At 37.9% G+C, this 22,446-nt stretch overlaps 1 protein-coding gene across 1 annotated transcript; it reads right to left on the reverse strand.

The window, feature by feature from the left end:
• Positions 1–564: 564 nt before the first annotated feature.
• On the reverse strand, positions 565–22,167 carry LOC132558248 (origin recognition complex subunit 1-like). The gene is made up of 14 exons (XM_060222788.1): positions 22,025–22,167; positions 19,495–19,613; positions 18,824–19,011; positions 17,308–17,704; positions 10,912–11,590; positions 10,497–10,707; positions 10,013–10,110; positions 8,098–8,199; positions 7,284–7,455; positions 6,467–6,574; positions 6,037–6,186; positions 5,299–5,588; positions 2,107–2,231; positions 565–1,873 (listed from the first exon to the last, which is right to left on the reverse strand). Exons 1-14 carry the CDS (start codon positions 22,165–22,167, stop codon positions 1,707–1,709), a joined length of 2,949 nt encoding a protein of 982 aa, XP_060078771.1. The 3' UTR covers positions 565–1,706.
• Between the last annotated feature and the right edge of the window lie 279 nt (positions 22,168–22,446).

Here is a 22,446-nt window from a genome sequence, read left to right on the forward strand (position 1 = left end):
ACAGACACAAACAGTCCACTGATTGTGTAATGATGACAGACACAAACAGTCCACTGATTGTGTAATGATGACGGACACAAACAGTCCACTGATTGTGTAATGATGACGGACACAAACAGTCCACTAATTGTGTAATGATGACAGACACAAACAGTCCACTGATTGTGTAATGATGACAGACACAAATAGTCCACTGATTGTGTAATGATGACAGACACAAACAGTCCACTAATTGTGTAATGATGACAGACACAAACAGTCCACTAATTGTGTAATGATGACAGACACAAACAGTCCACTAATTGTGTAATGATGACAGACACAAATAGTCCACTGATTGTGTAATGATGACAGACACAAACAGTCCACTAATTGTGTAATGATGACAGACACAAACAGTCCACTAATTGTGTAATGATGACAGACACAAACAATCCACCACTTGATGGCATGAACTTGAACTGATTAATGATAGACAAATAAGCAAAACAATGAGCATTAATATAAGACTTTATTGAATAACAAACAAATTTAACAAAGTATAAAGTTTTAAAAATACCCTTATTAAGGAAATCTTTTAAGATTCATTTAAGTTAAAGATTTTTATTTGATATTTTAAAGTGTAAAATGTACCTTCCTCATAATGCAAGTATTAAAATACAAGTCTGAATAAAAATCTTATTAAAATATTTCAAAACTTTCAGTGACCTTGGTATATTTCATCAAGGAATTTTTATTTATCAAACCAACATTTTCACTTCATGCTTTTTTACAATTAAAATTTTCATGGTGGCTTGGAAAGGACTTCGAAGTGACGTTCATATTGCACTGAGAAATCTTTAATCATACCAGGTCTTTGTGTTTACATAGTTCATACTACCACGACCAAACTACTGACTTTTCATCCCAAGTCTCCATGACAAAGGATCATTGAAGTAGACAGATTAGATAATGTTTAAAACTACACACTTGTATCGTCATCACTGTTTTTCTTTACTGCTAATTCTGAATTCTTTGATATGGATTTTGGAAACTATGTTATCTTAAAGTTTCCTTTAATTAACAGTCAAAATACACAGGATTTTTCTTAATGTTCTTTCCCAGCCACCAGATATATATATATTAATTTTAAAGAATTACTGTAAAACGAAAAAAAAAAAAAAAAAAATTAAAATTTTTTCTCATTGTGATAAAATTAACGATGTTGAATCATGCATAAAATTGTCATGTAGGTAACAGTACCGAAACATTTGTTTAATTTGGCAGAAAACAAATTTCCTTGGGTGTTATTAATAAATACTTAATGTATGACTTATGAATCTAGATCTGTATCTGTCAGTCATGTTAAAAAATCCTACTAATTGTGTTCACTAAATTTCTAAGTTGGTTGCTCAGAATACACAGATACATGTCTTTTTTTTGATAACTTAACATCTTTTTTTTTTTTTGGTTTCATTTTGTTTTAGAAAAATCCTGACAATGAAAGTATAGCTAACATTTTAACAGGTCTCCTTTTATTTGAAATATCTATAAATAGACCTCATATATTGCTGACATCTGAACACATGCCCTGAAAAGCGTTACACATGAACCGATTTTAAATGGTACAATATTATTTGTTCTAGCTAGGAACGTCATGGTTTTTTCCTTACAAGGCAATGTCTCTGTGGGGTAAATTTTGTCAAATCTATCAAACTCTGAAGTCCTCATACACCACTTTTTTCTTTCAATGCATACAAGATATCATCTTGGCTTACATTAAGCCTCACTCTCATAAAAAGGTCATTGCGTCCATGTTCTACGAGGAGTAGTCGTATACTTCCTAATCTAGAACACATTCCTGCTAGTTCAGAGGTGGATGGTGGTTGTAGATCTGAAAACAGAATTATATCCTCAATCATAATCCAAAGAAATCGTCACAGGAATAATATTATGCACCATTTTCAATATAGACAAGAAAATCCAGTTTTTCAATTTTGATAAACTTTTCTAAGAAAATTAATGCATAACACCATTAAATCTTAATACAAATGCTGATTTGCAATTAGTGTCATTCAAATTTCAGTCTCAATTATTTCCCCTTAACCATGAGAAAAAAACACTCACCATCAAATCTACACAGGGAAATGTGTTGGGAGTAGAGTTTAGAGAATTCTGCCTCCTCCAGTCCTGTCCGATGGAACTCGGCCACAATTGCTCTGAGAAATACCTTCTCTTGTATGGAACAGCTCCTGAGGTTATAAACAAACTCAAGATAAGATCTAAGTATCAAACACACCCATCATGTGTAGGACATCTCCTAAGTATCAAACACATCAAAAACACATCAAACACACACATCATGTGTAGGACATCTCCTAAGTATCAAACACATCCATCATGTCTAGGACATCTCCTAAGTATCTAACACATCCATCATGTCTAGGACATCTCCTAAGTATCAAATACATCCATCATGTCTAGGACATCTCCTAAGTATCTAACACATCCATCATGTCTAGGACATCTCCTAAGTATCTAACACATCCATCATGTCTAGGACATCTCCTAAGTATCAAACACATCCATCATGTCTAGGACATCTCCTAAGTATCTAACACATCCATCATGTGTAGGACATCTCCTAAGTATCAAACACACACACATCATGTGTAGGACATCTCCTTAGTATCAAACACGTCAAGTCTAGAACATCTCCTAAGTATCAAACACATCATGTCTAGGACATCTAAGTATCAAACACACCCATCATGTGTAGGACCTCTCCTAAGTATCAAACACATCCATCATGTGTAGGACATCTCCTTAGTATCAAACACATCCATCATGTCTAGGACATCACCTAAGTATCAAACACACACATCATGTCTAGGACATCTCCTAAGTATCAAACACACCCATCATGTGTAGGACATCTCCTAAGTATCAAACACACCCATCATGTCTAGGACATCTCCTAAGTATCAAACGCATCATGTCTAGGACATCTCCTTAGTATCTAACACACCCATCATGTCTAGGACATCTCCTGAGTATCAAACACATCATGTCTAGGACATCTAAGTATCAAACACATCATGTCTAGGACATCTCCTGAGTATCTAACACACCCATCAAGTCTAGGACATCTTTTAAGTATCAAACACACACATCATGTGTAGGACATCTAAGTATCTAACACATCCATCATGTGTAGGACATCTCCTAAGTATCTAACACATCCATCATGTGTAGGACATCTCCTAAGTATCTAACACATCCATCATGTCTAGGACATCTCCTAAGTATCAAACACATCAAGTCTAGGACATCTCCTAAGTATCAAACACACACATCATGTGTAGGACATCTCCTAAGTATCAAACACATCATGTGTAGGACATCTAAGTATCAAACACACCAATCATGTGTAGGACATCTCCTAAGTATCAAACACATCCATCATGTGTAGGACATCTCCTTAGTATCAAACACATCCATCATGTCTAGGACATCACCTAAGTATCAAACACACCCATCATGTCTAGGACATCTCCTAAGTATCAAACACATCCATCATGTGTAGGACATCTCCTAAGTATCAAACACATCCATCATGTGTAGGACATCTCCTTAGTATCAAACACATCAAGTCTAGGACATCTCCTAAGTATCAAACACACACACATCATGTGTAGGACATCTCCTTAGTATCAAACACGTCAAGTCTAGAACATCTCCTAAGTATCAAACACACACATCATGTCTAAGACATCTCCTAAGTATCAAACACATCATGTCTAGGACATCTAAGTATCAAACACACCCATCATGTGTAGGACCTCTCCTAAGTATCAAACACATCCATCATGTGTAGGACATCTCCTTAGTATCAAACACATACATCATGTCTAGGACATCACCTAAGTATCAAACACACACATCATGTCTAGGACATCTCCTAAGTATCAAACACACCCATCATGTGTAGGACATCTCCTAAGTATCAAACACACCCATCATGTGTAGGACATCTCCTAAGTATCAAACGCATCATGTGTAGGACATCTCCTTAGTATCTAACACACCCATCATGTCTAGGACATCTCCTGAGTATCAAACACATCATGTCTAGGACATCTAAGTATCAAACACATCATGTCTAGGACATCTCCTGAGTATCTAACACACCCATCAAGTCTAGGACATCTTTTAAGTATCAAACACATACATCATGTGTAGGACATCTAAGTATCTAACACACCCATCAAGTCCAGGACATCTCCTAAGTATCAAACACATCCATCATGTCTAGGACATCTTTTAAGTATCAAACACACACATCATGTGTAGGACATCTAAGTATCTAACACACCCATCAAGTCCAGGACATCTCCTAAGTATCAAACACATCCATCATGTCTAGGACATAATTAGGCCTTTCAATTGACAGACATTCTGGTAAAGAAAACTAAACACGAGGATGATATTGATAACTTTGTAACTGAAACAAACTTAAGACAAGGATGAAACTGAGAATTTATAGACTCCAGAACTTAATGGATGATGAGGTGGCACTTCAATCCAACAGCATGGATTATTACAAGTTTGAGAAACCTGTTTTACAGTTGCTGTTAAATAATGTTTTATCTTAATTTTAAGCATCTTAAACATGTGACAGAGAAATTGTGAAAATTAGTAAATACCAAATAAAGTTTGTTTCACAGTAATAAGATCGTAAGTAATTAGTTTGAAATATGAATGTGTAGTAATAAATGTGTATGTATACTGTTCCTAGGTTATGATAAGGAAGGCGAATAGATGTTGGTTTACACATGGTCAGCAGTCTTTGTTGATCTATAGCTAATGTTACATGTAGTTAATTATCTAAATACTAGTACACAGTCTGCATTGTAGGGCCATTTGAATTGTGTGTGGTTGGTGTGGCAGGGCTCATCTGTGTGCTGGTGCCTTATGTAACTTATGTAACACTTGCTTGTTCCATCCTATCCAATATCAGGCTAAATATGGTCTACCCATCTGACCTCTATCTGCTTTTAAGTATGAAAGAAAGTTCTACCCTGGGTAGAGTTGTCTCCCCTCATACATACCCCTGTATGTATACACTTATCAAACTACACTGATACAAGGAAACTGGACTTTATTACAACTACAACACTACACATAAGCATTACTCTTCAAGTATCTTAAATCACAATAAAACTACAGGAATTGTAATAACTACCGTAACCAGATAATAAAAAAACCCAATTAGATTAGGATTAAATTAGATTAGAGAATGAAGAGTTTTTGTCATACCTGATAGCGACTATTTTTGGTGAGGAGAACATTTCCTGAAGAGCAGCATCAACATGACAAGTACTGACAAGAAGGTTTGCCTTTTTAGAGGGCGACATGGCCTCTGTAATCTCTGTTGCCCGGCGACAAATGTCAAGTGCTCTCCTAGCATCTCCCGAGACTGCTGCCACCTTCCTCGCAGCCAACTGTATAGCATCGTCATCAAATGCTTGAAGGCTCTTCATCCTGGACACGACTATTTCCTGCAGCTGACGGAATGTGTAGGGCTGGAACGTCATCCTGGTGAGACCCTATACACAGAACAAAACAGTCTCTTATATTCTGTGTTTAGGGAATACACTGGTGATTTACAATTATGCAACAAGAATGGCACCCTAATTCTTATATATGAGAATTTTAAGCAAATCAAGCATGACATGATGATAGCTAATGTGTCATGTAGGCTATCCCATGGTGCATAGCTAATGTGTCATGTAGGCTATCCCACGGTGCATAGCTAATGTGTCATGTAGGCTATCCCACGGTGCATAGCTAATGTGTCATGTACGCTATCCCACGGTGCATAGCTAATGTGTCATGTAGGCTATCCCATGGTGCATTACTCAAGAGAATACTACACAATATCACATTCCATGGATACAAATTTCAAAATTATTCTTTAATGGTTGAATGGTGCTCATGTCAATAATCTGTGACAATAATCTATTCAAACTAGGCAGATAAGGTTTAAACACTTACGAGGCGCGAGGACACACGCTTCATCATAATTCTCTCCGGAAGATCCATGGTATTGGCCACAGCCAGGACAACAAGACGAGCATGAGGGTGTGACGGCCAATCAAATATGTTATACATCACATCCTGTTTACGTGTCCACAACAAGTCCAGCTGGAAAAGTTTATAGACCATACTCACAGAAACATTTCACACAACAACTTAATGTAACTTCCAACAGCTTTTCTTTATTGTATGTGTATAGTGTCAGTCTTCTCTATGATGTATACCATATATGACCACAAGGGTGCAGGTGCCCTTAATAAGACTAGAAATAAGGAAGTTTTATGAAAATGATTACAGGTGATACGTATGTAGGAGACAGCTTCCAGTAAGTAGATATAATGATGGTGAGCTGAAAAACATTCAAGTGAGCAATATTTTTACAACCAACCTCATCTGCCAAAAGAACAATGGTTTCCTTCCTAGGGCCTCGTGTGGTAAACTGTTTGTTGAGGAGGTCTACTGCATGGTCAGGTGTTGCCTTCTGTTTGGTCAGTTGCTATGGCAATGAATGGAAAGAATCAATGAAAGACTTTTCCTGTTTATAGGACACAACTGATAATACCAGGAATAGGACGTAAAACAAGTTTAGAAAGCTAAAAGAATGGATATTGGTCCCTCATCCCCATTGTACAGTCTTCATTTCTTAGCTGAAGATCCAGATTAACGGTAAAACTATGATGATACAGACTATAGGGTCTGATCAACGGTAAAACTATGATGATACAGACTATAGGGTCTGATCAGAACCAGAAGAGTTGATACTAATACAATATATATCACCTTCATTCAAAGGAGCTGCTATGCAAACCAGGGTCTGATCAAGAGTAAAACTATGATGATACAGACTATAGGGTCTGATCAATGGTAAAACTATGATGATACAGACTATAGGGTCTGATCAACGGTAAAACTATGATGATACAGACTATAGGGTCTGATCAACGGTAAAACTATGATGATACAGACTATAGGGTCTGATCAACGGTAAAACTATGATGATACAGGCTGTGAAGTAAAGATGAGCTGAATCTCTTGTAAAGATAATAGTGACATTGATTTGGATGGGACGTATGGATATGGGTAACACGTCATGCTTCATGCTTCCCCACTACACCCTATACCAATAAAATGGTCAGGGCATAGTTACAAACCATGAATGAAATCTCAGTATAAATTCATCAGAACAAAGGAGAAGAAATGCTAACCTTGAGGATCTGCACATAAGCCTGACGGGGCTCCGTGAGCTTCATGCCATTGATTTCTATGTATTTAAAGTAAGGCAGTTCACCATCGTCACAGGCTTGCTGTAGAGCCCGAGTCACTTCGCGTACTGTTGCTGTCTTTCCAGTTCCTGGCACACCAGAGATGTACATACACCTGTAGAAGTTATATATAGTCAGGCAGTTGGATAATTTGTTACTTAATCAATTGTTACAGAAAACTAAGTACAACAGTATGCCAAGCCCTGAGGAAAATGTTGCTGAGGTGAAAGATAAAAAAGGTTTACATGAAGAATAAGTATTTAAACCTACAGGTCAAATTTTCAACAGCAACAGAAAAATAAATGAAAAAAAAAAGATGATGTTTTCTCTAATACTTCTATTTTTGGTATCTTTTCTCATAATCCATGTAAATTACAATCTTTTCATAACGGCGAGTCTGAATTTTAGGTTAAAAATAGAAATGGCTTCATTGTCTCTATAGAAGTTGTTATACACACGAGATGGGGATAAATAACATTTCTCTAACACAGAGCGGATCAGGAGTTGTGTAGTAATTCTAAGGGTTACCAGCTGATCAGAAGTTGTGTGGAAATTCTAAGGGTTACCAGCTGATCAAAAGTTGTGTGGTAATTCTAAGGGTTACCAGCTGATCAGAAGTTGTGTGGTAATTCTACCAGACAGGCAACTTCTTTTGTCTTAGTGTTACCAAAATTTCAAGGTATTTTTTGACTGAATTAGACAGACTGTTACTTGTCATATCAGGTAGTATAATACAATTAAGAAATGCATCACATACCCGCCTGTTCCATCCAAAATTTTACTTTCAACAAAGCTGAATATGTCGTCAAATTCCTTGTCACGACAGGGTAAGGAATCTGGTACAGCTGATACATGCAATCTGTAAAGAGACCAAAACTGCCAGTCATGATTGATACAAAATATCTCCTTATCATTTGATACAGTGTTGGACTGATAACCTCTAACAGATTCTAGGTTTGTGGCCCGACACTCCCTTAGCATTTGATACAGTGTTGGACTGATAACCTCTAACAGATCCTAGGTTTGTGGCCCGACACTCCCTTAGCATTTGATACAGTGTTGGACTGATAACCTCTAACAGATCCTAGGTTTGTGGCCCGACACTCCCTTATCATTTGATACAATGTCCGACTGATAACCTCTAACAGATCCTAGGTTTGTGGCCCGACACTCCCTTAGCATTTGATACAGTGTTGGACTGATAACCTCTAACAGATCCTAGGTTTGTGGCCCGACACTCCCTTCGCATTTGATACAGTGTTGGACTGATAACCTCTAACAGATCCTAGGTTTGTGGCCCGACACTCCCTTAGCATTTGATACAGTGTTGGACTGATAACCTCTAACAGATCCTAGGTTTGTGGCCCGACACTCCCTTAGCATTTGATACAGTGTTGGACTGATAACCTCTAACAGATCCTAGGTTTGTGGCCTGACACTTCCCACCCAAGGCGGTTTGCATTTCTTTGGCAGCTGAGAAACAGACTACCGTATTTTCCAGATTATAAGCGGAGACATTTTTCCTTGGCAGTTGGACGTGTCTATACACCGTTGTAACTTTTATGTGGACGAAAAAATCAGCAGAATGCACAAATTAAAAAAAAAAAAAAATGAAGCGTTTCGTCTGGATATTGGTTCTAGACCACTATGTATTTCTGAAGAGCCATTTAGTCAAGGCATATCACATGCACTATTGACCTGCATGACCTCACATCCTGATAATTTGTCACGCTTTCATCATGTGTTTGTGACTGAAACAGATCGTCTAGAACCACCATTTACAATCTTATACAGGATAATTTGAAGATTGAAATAAAAATAACATTCTCATGGGTTTAATTAATCATACCTTTTATTATGAATCACAATAATATCTTCTTAACTTTTGTGGATGATTTCGAAAGCCATAACAGAAGTTTACAATAGCCTGTTGCATCCTGGGATCGATGTCATTGGGTCAAATTCTAGAATGACCTCCATGCTTGTTTATGATAAGAATGGCTTAGTGTATCTTACAAGAAATAATATGGGGCTATGAGAATTTTGCCAGTATGCAAGAGCCTTCGCTAATATTAAACAGTACAGACACGAATAGAGATATTGTTAAGTAACCTGTACCTCAGACCCTATATCTATGCGTTGACAGTCCCGAGCCATTATCTGTGTATAATTCATTTATAAACTTACATTAAATGATTCACTGATGACCTTGATAAATTGCCTTCCATTGTCTGTTATATCAACAAACTTTGGTCAACAGTAATGGTTACCACATCATAAGAAATGGTGTGGCTTATGTGAATCAAATAAAAAAAACAGTTGAAAATTGTGGTTTTTATACTGGTGCACTTTATAACCTGGAAGATACAGCCTGTGCTATCCTTAGGCAAGACACTATATCCCTCTGGATGGTATGTGATCGACCTTCTAAATGTTGTTCAATGAGAAAGCCACCACTTTTTACACTAAGGCCCTGCCTCAAAATGACATTTGAAGTCAACAGTTTAATTAGCAAGCACACGAACAAAATGACTACAACATATATCTTAGTGCTTCTTTCTCAAATATATTTATAGGACAACTTATAGTTCTATTTGGCAAAAGGTTGAACTGACTGGGACAAATCCAACTCCATGAATTCTTATTTAAATATAGTTTGGAACTGAGTTTACCTAGCTCGTGCTTCTTCCAGAACACTGGTGGGAGAAGACAGAGGTTTACACCTCCCAGGGATGGTAGGCGTGGCCCCATCAGCCACCGATCTTCTCCACTGTAACAAATGGATGTCATTGTAGGAAAGTGCTGTAACAATATCCTAAAAATTTTCATACTGTATATTTTATGATAAAATAACTGACGTTCATTTTCTATGATTTCTTGTGGTTGTTTAGTTTTACATCTTACAAGTTTTTCCCCATACTTATCAAAATTAACTTCAAGGACACATATTATCCGCCCTGATTCTTTGAATCTCCAATAGCTAAGCTTTTGATTTTGATCAAAAGCAGTTGGATGTTTGGAATGATGGACTTGAACAAACTTTAATCTCCTGATTAAAATCAAAATATGCATAACCTAACAACAGCTACAGGTCTCTGTTTACAAATACTGAACCAGAAAAAAACTCATCAATAAACGTTATTTCTGTATAAATACCTTGGACTTTTTTGAAGACTGTTTGCGTGGTTGATGGCCTCGGTTTTTTCGTGCTGGTGTAGTAGTTTTACTTTCTGTTCTGTCACTACTGTTGTTGCAGTCTTCATCGTAGTCTTCATCGGCAAACACATCATCTTCATCATTTTCATAATCAGCATCATCATCACTGTACTTCACCGGCGTACAGTCAGTATCTGTGTAGTTTACCTTCCTGAAATACATTATCATCATCATGTCGCTTTAACTGTGTTTGGAAGTTAAGCAAAGAAGTTCAACAGAATTTCTAATATCTGATTAATCTTGTTTATATGATGCTAAATAAGGTTACAATGAATCCGTTAACTCAGTAGATACATGGATGTTCATGAGTTTTTACACTTGTTACTAGAGATTAAATCTAATACTGAAAACCTACATGGAACGTCTTCGTAGTGTCCTGCCTCTGGAAATGGGGCTGTCTGTATCAGATTTACGACTCTCTCTGTTAAACATGGAACCTAGTCCTCGACGGACTGGTCTTTCCACACTATCAGGTGTCTGGTTTCTGAACGATTCATATTTATGTTCACCGACACGCTTCACTATTACACTTGGCACTATTTTTCTCCTCTCTACCTTACTGGCTGACCTTGAGGTCTCTTCTCGCTTCACATTTGGCTGACGAGGCTCAGTTCTGCAACGTTTACCTCCAACCTGATCCCTAGAACTACCCTTCCGTTTTGGAGTTGTGACTTCTTCAGAAATGTCCGACTTTGTCTTGATTGCAGTGACCTTGTTAGGTGTGCTCACAGGTTTAATCCTTAACGGAGTTCCTGTCCTTGACCCAGTGTCTTTAACCTTTGTGGGCGTGGCTTTAGATGGAGAAGCTGTCCTTGACATTCGTTTTCTATCCATGGATACACAATCCAGAGGTGTTTTTGACTTTTTCTGTCGAACGGTAGGTCCAGAAACATTGGAAATTCCACTATCAGATGACATGGAAATAATTGACACAGCATCACTGTCAGTGTCCTGGAGATCACTGAAGAAATTGACCACATCCTCACCTTTATACCATGGATATTTCGCACTGCCTCCTTTGGCTTTGACTAAAGCTGCAGAAGAAAAGCGACATAGTAACAAAATTTTAAGCACACCAGCAATATACAATTAAACAAGATACAAGAATCAGCCATTTATTATCTGATCTATAGTAGCAAAAAAACCTATACCAGCTGTATCAAACAGGAGCATGTTTATCTGTAGATAACCACCCACTGACAACCTATACCAGCTGTATCAAACAGGAACATGTTTATCTGTAGATAACCCACCCACTGACAACCTATACCAGCTGTATCAAACAGGAACATGTTTATCTGTAGATAACCCACACACTGACAACCTATACCAGCTGTATCAAACAGGAACATGTTTATCTGTAGATAACCCACACACTGACAACCTATACCAGCTGTATCAAACAGGAACATGTTTATCTGTAGATAACCCACACACTGACAACCTATACCAGGAACATGTTTATCTGTATCAAACAGGAACATGTTTATCTGTAGATAACCCACACACTGACAACCTATACCAGCTGTATCAAACAGGAACATGTTTATCTGTAGATAACCCACACACTGACAACCTATACCAGCTGTATCAAACAGGAACATGTTTATCTGTAGATAACCCACCCACTGACAACCTATACCAGCTGTATCAAACAGGAACATGTTTATCTGTAGATAACCCACCCACTGACAACCTATACCAGCTGTATCAAACAGGAACATGTTTATCTGTAGAGAACCCACCCACTGACAACCTATACCAGCTGTATCAAACAGGAGCATCTGTAGAGAACCCACCCACTGACAACCTATACCAGCTGTATACCAGCTGTTTATCTGTAGATAACCCACCCACTGACAACCTATACCAGCTGTATCAAACAGGAACATGTTTATCTGTAGAGAACCCACCCACTGACAACCTATACCAGCTGTATCAAACAGGAACATGTTTATCTGTAGATAACCCACCCACTGACAACCTATACCAGCTGTATCAAACAGGAGCATGTTTATCTGTAGATAACCCACCCACTGACAACCTATACCAGCTGTATCAAACCACTGACAACCTATACCAGCTGTATCAAACAGGAACATGTTTATCTGTAGATAACCCACCCACTGACAACCTATACCAGCTGTATCAAACAGGAACATGTTTATCTGTAGAGAACCCACACACTTATCTGTAGAGAACCCACCCACTGACAACCTATACCAGCTGTATCAAACAGGAACATGTTTATCTGTAGATAACCCACACACTGACAACCTATACCAGCTGTATCAAACAGGACTTGTTTATCTGTAGAGAACCCACCCACTGACAACCTATACCAGCTGTATCAAACAGGAGCATGTTTATCTGTAGATAACCCACCCACTGACAACCTATACCAGCTGTATCAAACAGGAACATGTTTATCTGTAGATAACCCACCCACTGACAACCTATACCAGCTGTATCAAACAGGAACATGTTTATCTGTAGATAACCCACACACTGACAACCTATACCAGCTGTATCAAACAGGAACATGTTTATCTGTAGATAACCCACACACTGACAACCTATACCAGCTGTATCAAACAGGATAACCCACCCACTGACAACCTATACCAGCTGTATCAAACATGTATATCTGTAGAGAACCCACCCACTGACAACCTATACCAGCTGTATCAAACAGGAACATGTTTATCTGTAGATAACCCACACACTGACAACCTATACCAGCTGTATCAAACAGGAGCATCTGTAGATAACCCACCCACTGACAACCTATACCAGCTGTATCAAACAGGAACATGTTTATCTGTAGATAACCCACCCACTGACAACCTATACCAGCTGTATCAAACAGGAACATGTTTATCTGTAGATAACCCACCCACTGACAACCTATACCAGCTGTATCAAACAGGAACATGTTTATCTGTAGATAACCCACCCACTGACAACCTATACCAGCTGTATCAAACAGGAACATGTTTATCTGTAGATAACCCACACACTGACAACCTATACCAGCTGTATCAAACAGGAACATGTTTATCTGTAGATAACCCACCCACTGACAACCTATACCAGCTGTATCAAACAGGAACATGTTTATCTGTAGATAACCCACCCACTGACAACCTATACCAGCTGTATCAAACAGGAACATCTGTAGATAACCCACACACTGACAACCTATACCAGCTGTATCAAACAGGAACATGTTTATCTGTAGATAACCCACACACTGACAACCTATACCAGCTGTATCAAACAGGAACATGTTTATCTGTAGATAACCCACACACTGACAACCTATACCAGCTGTATCAAACAGGAACATGTTTATCTGTAGATAACCCACACACTGACAACCTATACCAGCTGTATCAAACAGGAACATCTGTAGATAACCCACCCACTGACAACCTTTATCAGCTGTATCAAACAGGAGCATGTTTATCTGTAGATAACCCACACACTGACAACCTATACCAGCTGTATCAAACAGGAACATGTTTATCTGTAGATAACCCACACACTGACAACCTATACCAGCTGTATCAAACAGGAACATGTTTATCTGTAGATAACCCACACACTGACAACCTATACCAGCTGTATCAAACAGGAACATGTTTATCTGTAGATAACCCACCCACTGACAACCTATACCAGCTGTATCAAACAGGAGCATGTTTATCTGTAGATAACCCACCCACTGACAACCTATACCAGCTGTATCAAACAGGAACATGTTTATCTGTAGATAACCCACCCACTGACAACCTATACCAGCTGTATCAAACAGGAACATGTTTATCTGTAGATAACCCACCCACTGACAACCTATACCAGCTGTATCAAACAGGAACATGTTTATCTGTAGATAACCCACCCACTGACAACCTATACCAGCTGTATCAAACAGGAACATGTTTATCTGTAGATAACCCACCCACTGACAACCTATACCAGCTGTATCAAACAGGAACATGTTTATCTGTAGATAACCCACACACTGACAACCTATACCAGCTGTATCAAACAGGAACATGTTTATCTGTAGATAACCCACACACTGACAACCTATACCAGCTGTATCAAACAGGAGCATGTTTATCTGTAGATAACCCACACACTGACAACCTATACCAGCTGTATCAAACAGGAACATGTTTATCTGTAGATAACCCACACACTGACAACCTATACCAGCTGTATCAAACAGGAACATGTTTATCTGTAGATAACCCACACACTGACAACCTATACCAGCTGTATCAAACAGGAACATGTTTATCTGTAGATAACCCACCCACTGACAACCTATACCAGCTGTATCAAACAGGAACATGTTTATCTGTAGATAACCCACACACTGACAACCTATACCAGCTGTATCAAACAGGAACATGTTTATCTGTAGATAACCCACCCACTGACAACCTATACCACCTGTATCAAACAGGAACATGTTTATCTGTAGATAACCCACCCACTGACAACCTATACCAGCTGTATCAAACAGGAACATGTTTATCTGTAGATAACCCACCCACTGACAACCTATACCAGCTGTATCAAACAGGAACATGTTTATCTGTAGATAACCCACCCACTGACAACCTATACCAGCTGTATCAAACAGGAACATGTTTATCTGTAGATAACCCACCCACTGACAACCTATACCAGCTGTATCAAACAGGAACATGTTTATCTGTAGATAACCCACCCACTGACAACCTATACCAGCTGTATCAAACAGGAACATGTTTATCTGTAGATAACCCACACACTGACAACCTATACCAGCTGTATCAAACAGGAGCATGTTTATCTGTAGATAACCCACCCACTGACAACCTATATCAGCTGTATCAAACAGGAACATGTTTATCTGTAGATAACCCACACACTGACAACCTATACCAGCTGTATCAAACAGGAACATGTTTATCTGTAGATAACCCACACACAGACAACCTATACCAGCTGTATCAAACAGGCATGTATCTGTAGATAACCCAACACTGACAACCTATACCAGCTGTATCAAACAGGAGCATGTTTATCTGTAGATAACCCACCCACTGACAACCTATACCAGCTGTATCAAACAGGAACATCTGTAGATAACCCACCCACTGACAACCTATACCAGCTGTATCAAACAGGAGCATGTTTATCTGTAGATAACCCACACACTGACAACCTATACCAGCTGTATCAAACAGGAACATGTTTATCTGTAGATAACCCACACACTGACAACCTATACCAGCTGTATCAAACAGGAATATCTGTAGACCACACAGAGAACCCACCCACTGACAACCTATACCAGCTGTATCAAACAGGAACATGTTTATCTGTAGAGAACCCACCCACTGACAACCTATACCAGCTGTATCAAACAGGAACATCTGTAGATAACCCACCCACTGACAACCTATACCAGCTGTATCAAACAGGAGCATCTGTAGATAACCCACCCACTGACAACCTATACCAGCTGTATCAAACAGGAGCATGTTTATCTGTAGATAACCACCCACTGACAACCTATACCAGCTGTATCAAACAGGAGCATCTGTAGATAACCCACCAACTGACAACCTATATCAGCTGTATCAAACAGGAGCATGTTTATCTGTAGAGAACCCACCCACTGACAACCTATACCAGCTGTATCAAACAGGAACATGTTTATCTGTAGATAACCACCCACTGACAACCTATACCAGCTGTATCAAACAGGAGCATGTTTATCTGTAGATAACCCACACACTGACAACCTATACCAGCTGTATCAAACAGGAATATCTGTAGAGAACCCACCCACTGACAACCTATACCAGCTGTATCAAACAGGAATATCTGTAGAGAACCCACCCACTGACAACCTATACCAGCTGTATCAAACAGGAACATGTTTATCTGTAGATAACCCACACACTGACAACCTATACCAGCTGTATCAAACAGGAATATCTGTAGAGAACCCACCCACTGACAACCTATACCAGCTGTATCAAACAGGAGCATGTTTATCTGTAGATAACCCACCCACTGACAACCTATACCAGCTGTATCAAACAGGAACATCTGTAGATAACCCACCCACTGACAACCTATATCAGCTGTATCAAACAGGAACATCTGTAGAGAACCCACACACTGACAACCTATAGCAGCTGTATCAAACAGGAACATGTTTATCTGAAGAGAATCCATCCTCTGGGCAGGTAATACCCTACAGCTTTTCACACCTTATCGGGGAAATGAAAATCTGTCTCCCAAGTGAAAAAATCAAGTGCATTACAACTGTGCTGTCCAATCAGCCAAGAATTTATAAAAAAAAAAAGTATTTTTCTCCGAAATGTTTCTCAAGGTCACATTTACAGAGAAGAAAATCCATTTGATGACTCAAACAATCATTATTTTGGGGGAAAAAACTTAGTAGGCATTCAGCTCTAAACTTAAAAAGCTGAAATCAATCAAAATGCTGAACGTTTTCAGCACTAAATGAATTATCAAGCCACACATAATGTTGAATGTCATTGTTTATCTCAGATTCAAAATTAAATTGCCATACTAAATATTTTCCTCTGTAGTATGTGACGTAGTGTTGAAAATATCCAGATTCCTGAATATGTTTGTATTGAACAGAACAGCAATGTGGTACAAGAAGACAAATTTAAAGAGATAATGCCATCTGGATTTTTCTCATGTGACTTACAAAGAGAATTGGGACTCAACATTTGATGACGTTTCTCAGACAATGACTTGACTTCTCCGTCCTTGTTGAGTCTCCTGATGGGTTTCACACTTCTTCGCTGCTGTTGGCGTGTAAACAGGTCTCTATTGCTCTGTAAAATGTCACCACCAGTTGAATGTCTGGTTTGTTGGATTTTGTTTGTAGAATTTTCTAAAGGTTTTCCTGTAGCCAGGGCACAACCTAATGATCTTCGTGATGAACGGTTTGCATGTTCATTTTCCTTTAAGTCTTTTTTCAGAATCCTTCTCGTTTTAGTGTATGATAAAGGGTTGAATGTACTTCCATTGTATGATCTTGTAACGTAAAATTTGTTAGCAGACTCTTCTTCTGGTATTTCTCCAGGCTGGCAGGTTTCAACCTGTTGTAAAAATGCAGTTTTAACAAGATTTCAACACACAGCAATAAAACTAGACATGCCATTTGCAAATTTTTTATCAGCATATTCAGCTAAATTGGTGATTGTCATGAAAATGATGTCAGAAACAATAGTGACACTGAAAAGTCAATGAATTTTGCTTGACTTTGAAAATTTCAATGGTGTCACATACAGAAAAAAAGCCCCCAGATTACTGAAATTATACACAAGTATGGCTCTAAATTCCAATGTTTTTTTCTTTATTTTCTCAAACTGTTGTGTTTTGAAATTTGCAGTGGTATGTCAATCTAGACCTACTTTACTACAGAAATAATGCAATATTCCCCAAGTATCAATGCTGAATAAAACATACTCACCATCATGAAGAGAAAGAGAATATACAAATCTAATCACAACAGTTTGTGCTCTTAATGGATTTCATATATTTCACAGGGTTAGAAAAATCCACTTGTCCACTCCTCTAGACGAGTCAAAGGTACTTGCGGGCGAGTGATTTGTTTCAGCTACTTGTCCGGCAGGCTAGTGAAATATGTAGTTCTGACTATTGAATTTTCCATAATAAATAACATCTTTTACCTTAAACACTAATTTAAATCCACTGATAGTTGATTAAATACATCGACGTAGTATCCTTGTTTACACGTGTCAAGACTCGGGCTGATCCAGACTATGCGAAAACCTATTACGTCACCACAAATGTTGTAAACAAGGTTGTTTTATGTACGTAGTTACTGTCAAAATGTTGATGTTCTCACTCGCGTTACAGTGAATTAAATATGAGTGAAACAATAAAAGCAAGTGTTCAAACATTTAATTTAGAAATTGATAATAAAATTTGTGTTCCTTAAATTATGTTTTGTTGCCTTTTTTTCGGGCGAGTGAGTTTCAAGTTTCACTTGCCCGACGGATGAGTAGCTGAAAATATTTTTTTCTAGTCCGGATTTTATTGGACTAAAAAGCTGTACAAAAAGTCACCCTGCTATAACGGGTAGAATCCCCTCAATTCTTAATTTATTCCTTTATATTGTAAATATACTGTTTACCATAAACCACTCTGGGTATGAAGTGTTGAACCACCTCAACAGGTCAGTAATCACTTACCAAACACTTTCCCAGTATAGTGTCTATATCCACTGTGTCATCCAAGTTTTTGCCATTGTTGAGAAACACTTCTTTAGGGTTTGTCGGTCCATCCTTTCTTTCCAAGCGTCTCAGAGCCGCCTTCACTTCAAACTGACGCCAGTACCACTGGACTATTGCTTTAGGCTCCAGTTTCTGATCTCCAGATTCTACCAATGAGCAGAGAGTTTCATTATAAATCAACATCAACAAGCATACCGAGTATTGCTAAGCTATACATGACCCCTTCTGGCCTCCACAAGCTTTACAATAATGATTTATAAATTTTCTAAAAGCAGTAACAAGTGACCCGACAATCTGAAACTCTTAAGTTGTCGAAGATAACTTATGCTTTTTAAGTGTGTGACGTTTGATGAGAATCCCACAAAGAATGAAGCTGCTAGAATGCTGAAAAACTTTCACAGCTGTAAGCTATAGACCTGCCCCTGAGATTAACAATTCGGCAGAACCTATGAACACTTTTAAATAACAAAGTTGTTATCTTTTGTTATCACTGCTCTATTGGAAATATTTGAAGAAAAAAAATTAAAATGGTGTCAGAGCAACAGAAAAGACATGGTTGGTAACCAAGGAGGAGGGGAACATAGAAAAAAAAAATCATTTCCCTTTAAACACAATGACAGCATACTTACCTTCTTGAACCAAGTCCTTGATCTGAGCAATATATGCACCCTCAATTCCTTCATCATTGTCAGCATCAATGAATACAAAATCACCCAAGCTGTATGGAGTCTGATTAAGTGAAAACTGCCTGTTGAAAGAAACAAGCTGGGTTAAAGGTAATTGTACCAGCCATGACAGTTTAAAAGCAAAATCTGTGGACACATCATTATCACATGCACTTGTCAATGCAGACAAAAATTCTATTGAATTGCATACAAGGTTGTTGGTGTGAATTCATAAAAAGATGTTTTTATACAGTTTAGCAGCTGTCTTATATTTAATACTCATAATATCTGGCACTTTTCTGACCTGGTACATCGCTATAATTAGTGATATCACAAATTCAGGCTTTCATACAATGCTGCGGTGAATTATTGTGACACACCCCACACCCCTGGCAATATTCCTGAAGAATGAACTATTAACAATACTTGTTACATATTAGTGATTGTGAGTACATGTTTCACAGAATTAAACATTGTTATAAAGTTTTTGATTTTGATCTAATAATCATAATTTATTGAAAATCAATTTAATTTTGATTCAAACAAATCTTCATTCATATTCAAAGTAAAGAAAGGGAAGATTTTTGTATGTGGTTTATATATCATTTTATTCCTTAAGGTCAAAAACTTAATTTTGTGTAATGGATCTTCAGGAAATTATACAAGAATTACCTATACAAAACACATGTCTTATCAAAAAATCTGTATTGCAAGTTAGTCAACGATAACCAGGCCTTCATGTAGTTTATGTATTAAGTGAAATTCTGTACTGACTTAGCACCCATTCTTTATATCAATAAATTTGTGTCGTATTCCTTAAGTACAATTTGTACAGGTGCATGAAATGGCATTTCATCTAAGTATACAAAAGATCTTAGCTACAAAGCCCATTTTATTATGTATGACTATTTCAACTCTTGCATGCTGTGTATCAAGCTGATGATTGTGTATTAAGCCTATAAGTCTAATCTCCATGGGCACTTTCGTGTACGCTGTTAGAACAGTTGGACCTGTAAGAAAAATGCCAGGTACAGATTGAACTGAGGCTGGACTGCGGAATATTTGGTACATGCAGTTTGAGGGGTCCAGTCGTACGTGTGTGTCTGAAACTAACTTGCTAAATATCATCAGTTCTCAGTAACAAAGGTAGGGTCGGGCCTCTCACATATTTCCTGAAGCATTGTGCTATAAAGTACGAGTGAAATGGATGGTATCTTAATTTTAATTAATTCTCTAAAGGAAACTCACAAACTGCATTTTGAGCTTTACATATATCAGGTCCAATATCCAGTACAAGTGCGTTTGTTTATAGTGGAATAATTCCAGACCACCTGAACCGTTTCCAACTGCCAAGGCAGCCATCATCACCTATCAGTATACTTAGTGTTAAAATGAATGACATTAACTGATGGCTCTCGTCTACTTCAGCATCAATCTAATGGAGGACACTCTGTCCAAATTATTTGTTTTCCCCATTTGTCCAAAAAGAATGATATTATCCAGTATGTTGACATAGTATTGAAGTAATATGTTCATCCTGTGTAAATCCTGTAATGAAAGAGAAAAATGTTTGGGGAAATATTCAGTTGTGTAGAATGAAATATCTCATAATTAATCCATTTATAAAAGGCATGTGTTATTACATATATATGTCATTGCCAATTTATCTGATTAACAATATGAAAGTCAGCAACACCAAATGGTACAGTTTTTTGTTTCCATATCAGGGCTCTCGATCTGCCAGATTTGGGGCCGATATTCGGCCCCATTCCCAATGCAAAATAATATCTTTTTTCCCAATTTAGACCCCAAGTTTTCCCAATTCTAAGGAAAACACAGCTATTTTTCCCAATTCTAAGGGCCCCAGTCCCAAAATGGGGTGTGAGAGCCCTGCATATAGTAATGTGGTATGGACATAACAAAATGTCTGGTGGTAGAGGTACATGAAACACTGGCTAGGGCAAATGTCTCAGAAAATAAATATTGTCTCTTCTTAGAGTAATAGTTATTAAACGTTTCCATTCAAGAGGCATTTAACCACTTATATCAGTACATTATATAGTACAAGCTGAGACATAAGCAACACGTGTTACATATACATCTCTGTTACAAATAACTTCTCGTATGACATAATGAGACCATTGGTCAGCCAATTAGCGACATTACTATATGACGTCACCGTGCAGGCTTCGACAAAGCGTCCATCAAAGTGTAAACCTTTCACGTTGGAGTAATCTTAGAACACCAGCTTTTAACTCCCCTCCCCCCCCCCCCCCCCGACAATTTCGATTTGTCATCATCATGCTACATAATTTTCTTAAATGTGTATCTTCTACGGCATGTAAGAAACTATGGCTAAAATCAGAGACACGTGGGCCTAAAACAGTCCTGTTTTCATCAGAATAATCAAATGACAAAAATTAGCAACAATGTGTAGCAAGTCATGAAAACATCGAACAAATGGAAAAAAGTAATATATCCAAACTATACTAACTCAAAATGTTTTTCGTTACATCTTCGCCGATCAGTCACTTTTCCTTGTCCTTTCCATGAAAATTCTTTTGTATCGCAAACAGCTGAAAAATATTTCTTCATCATGTTCACTCTTACAGGCTCTTCCTTCAACTCAGCTGGCATTCTCTCCTTCCCGCCACTAGTCCCAAGTAGGGACTATAGTGCGTTTCATTTTACTTGCAGAATTATTTTGAAAGTCCAATATGATATTGAAATAACGTTGTTAGCTTACGCCAGTGAAAGAAAGTGTATGTCTGTATCATCCATAACAATATTGTAATGTCTATGTTTAAAATTAGGAGAAAAATATATTCAAAATGCTACCAATATTCAATGCATGTTTTCTGAAATAATTGATAGTATCATTTGGCACTTGGACTCTCTCTGCACTGAAGGCCCGAG

The sequence above is a fragment of the Ylistrum balloti genome, unplaced genomic scaffold (assembly GCF_031769215.1).
Source record: "Ylistrum balloti isolate Yb309-2 unplaced genomic scaffold, AGI_CSIRO_Ybal_v1 Utg370776, whole genome shotgun sequence".
NCBI classification, from domain to species: Eukaryota; Metazoa; Mollusca; class Bivalvia; order Pectinida; family Pectinidae; genus Ylistrum; species Ylistrum balloti.

Bases quoted from the DNA above. Each gene is read 5' to 3' on its own strand.
- LOC132558248 (XM_060222788.1), bottom strand. From the start codon at position 22,167: ATGCCAGCTGAGTTGAAGGAAGAGCCTGTAAGAGTGAACATGATGAAG. The intron at 7,456-8,097 runs GTATGTGATGCA...TAACTTCTACAG, and splicing joins ATTTTGGATGGAACAGGCGG to GTGTATGTACATCTCTGGTG. The intron at 6,575-7,283 runs GTTAGCATTTCT...TCATTGCCATAG, and splicing joins CTTATGTGCAGATCCTCAAG to CAACTGACCAAACAGAAGGC.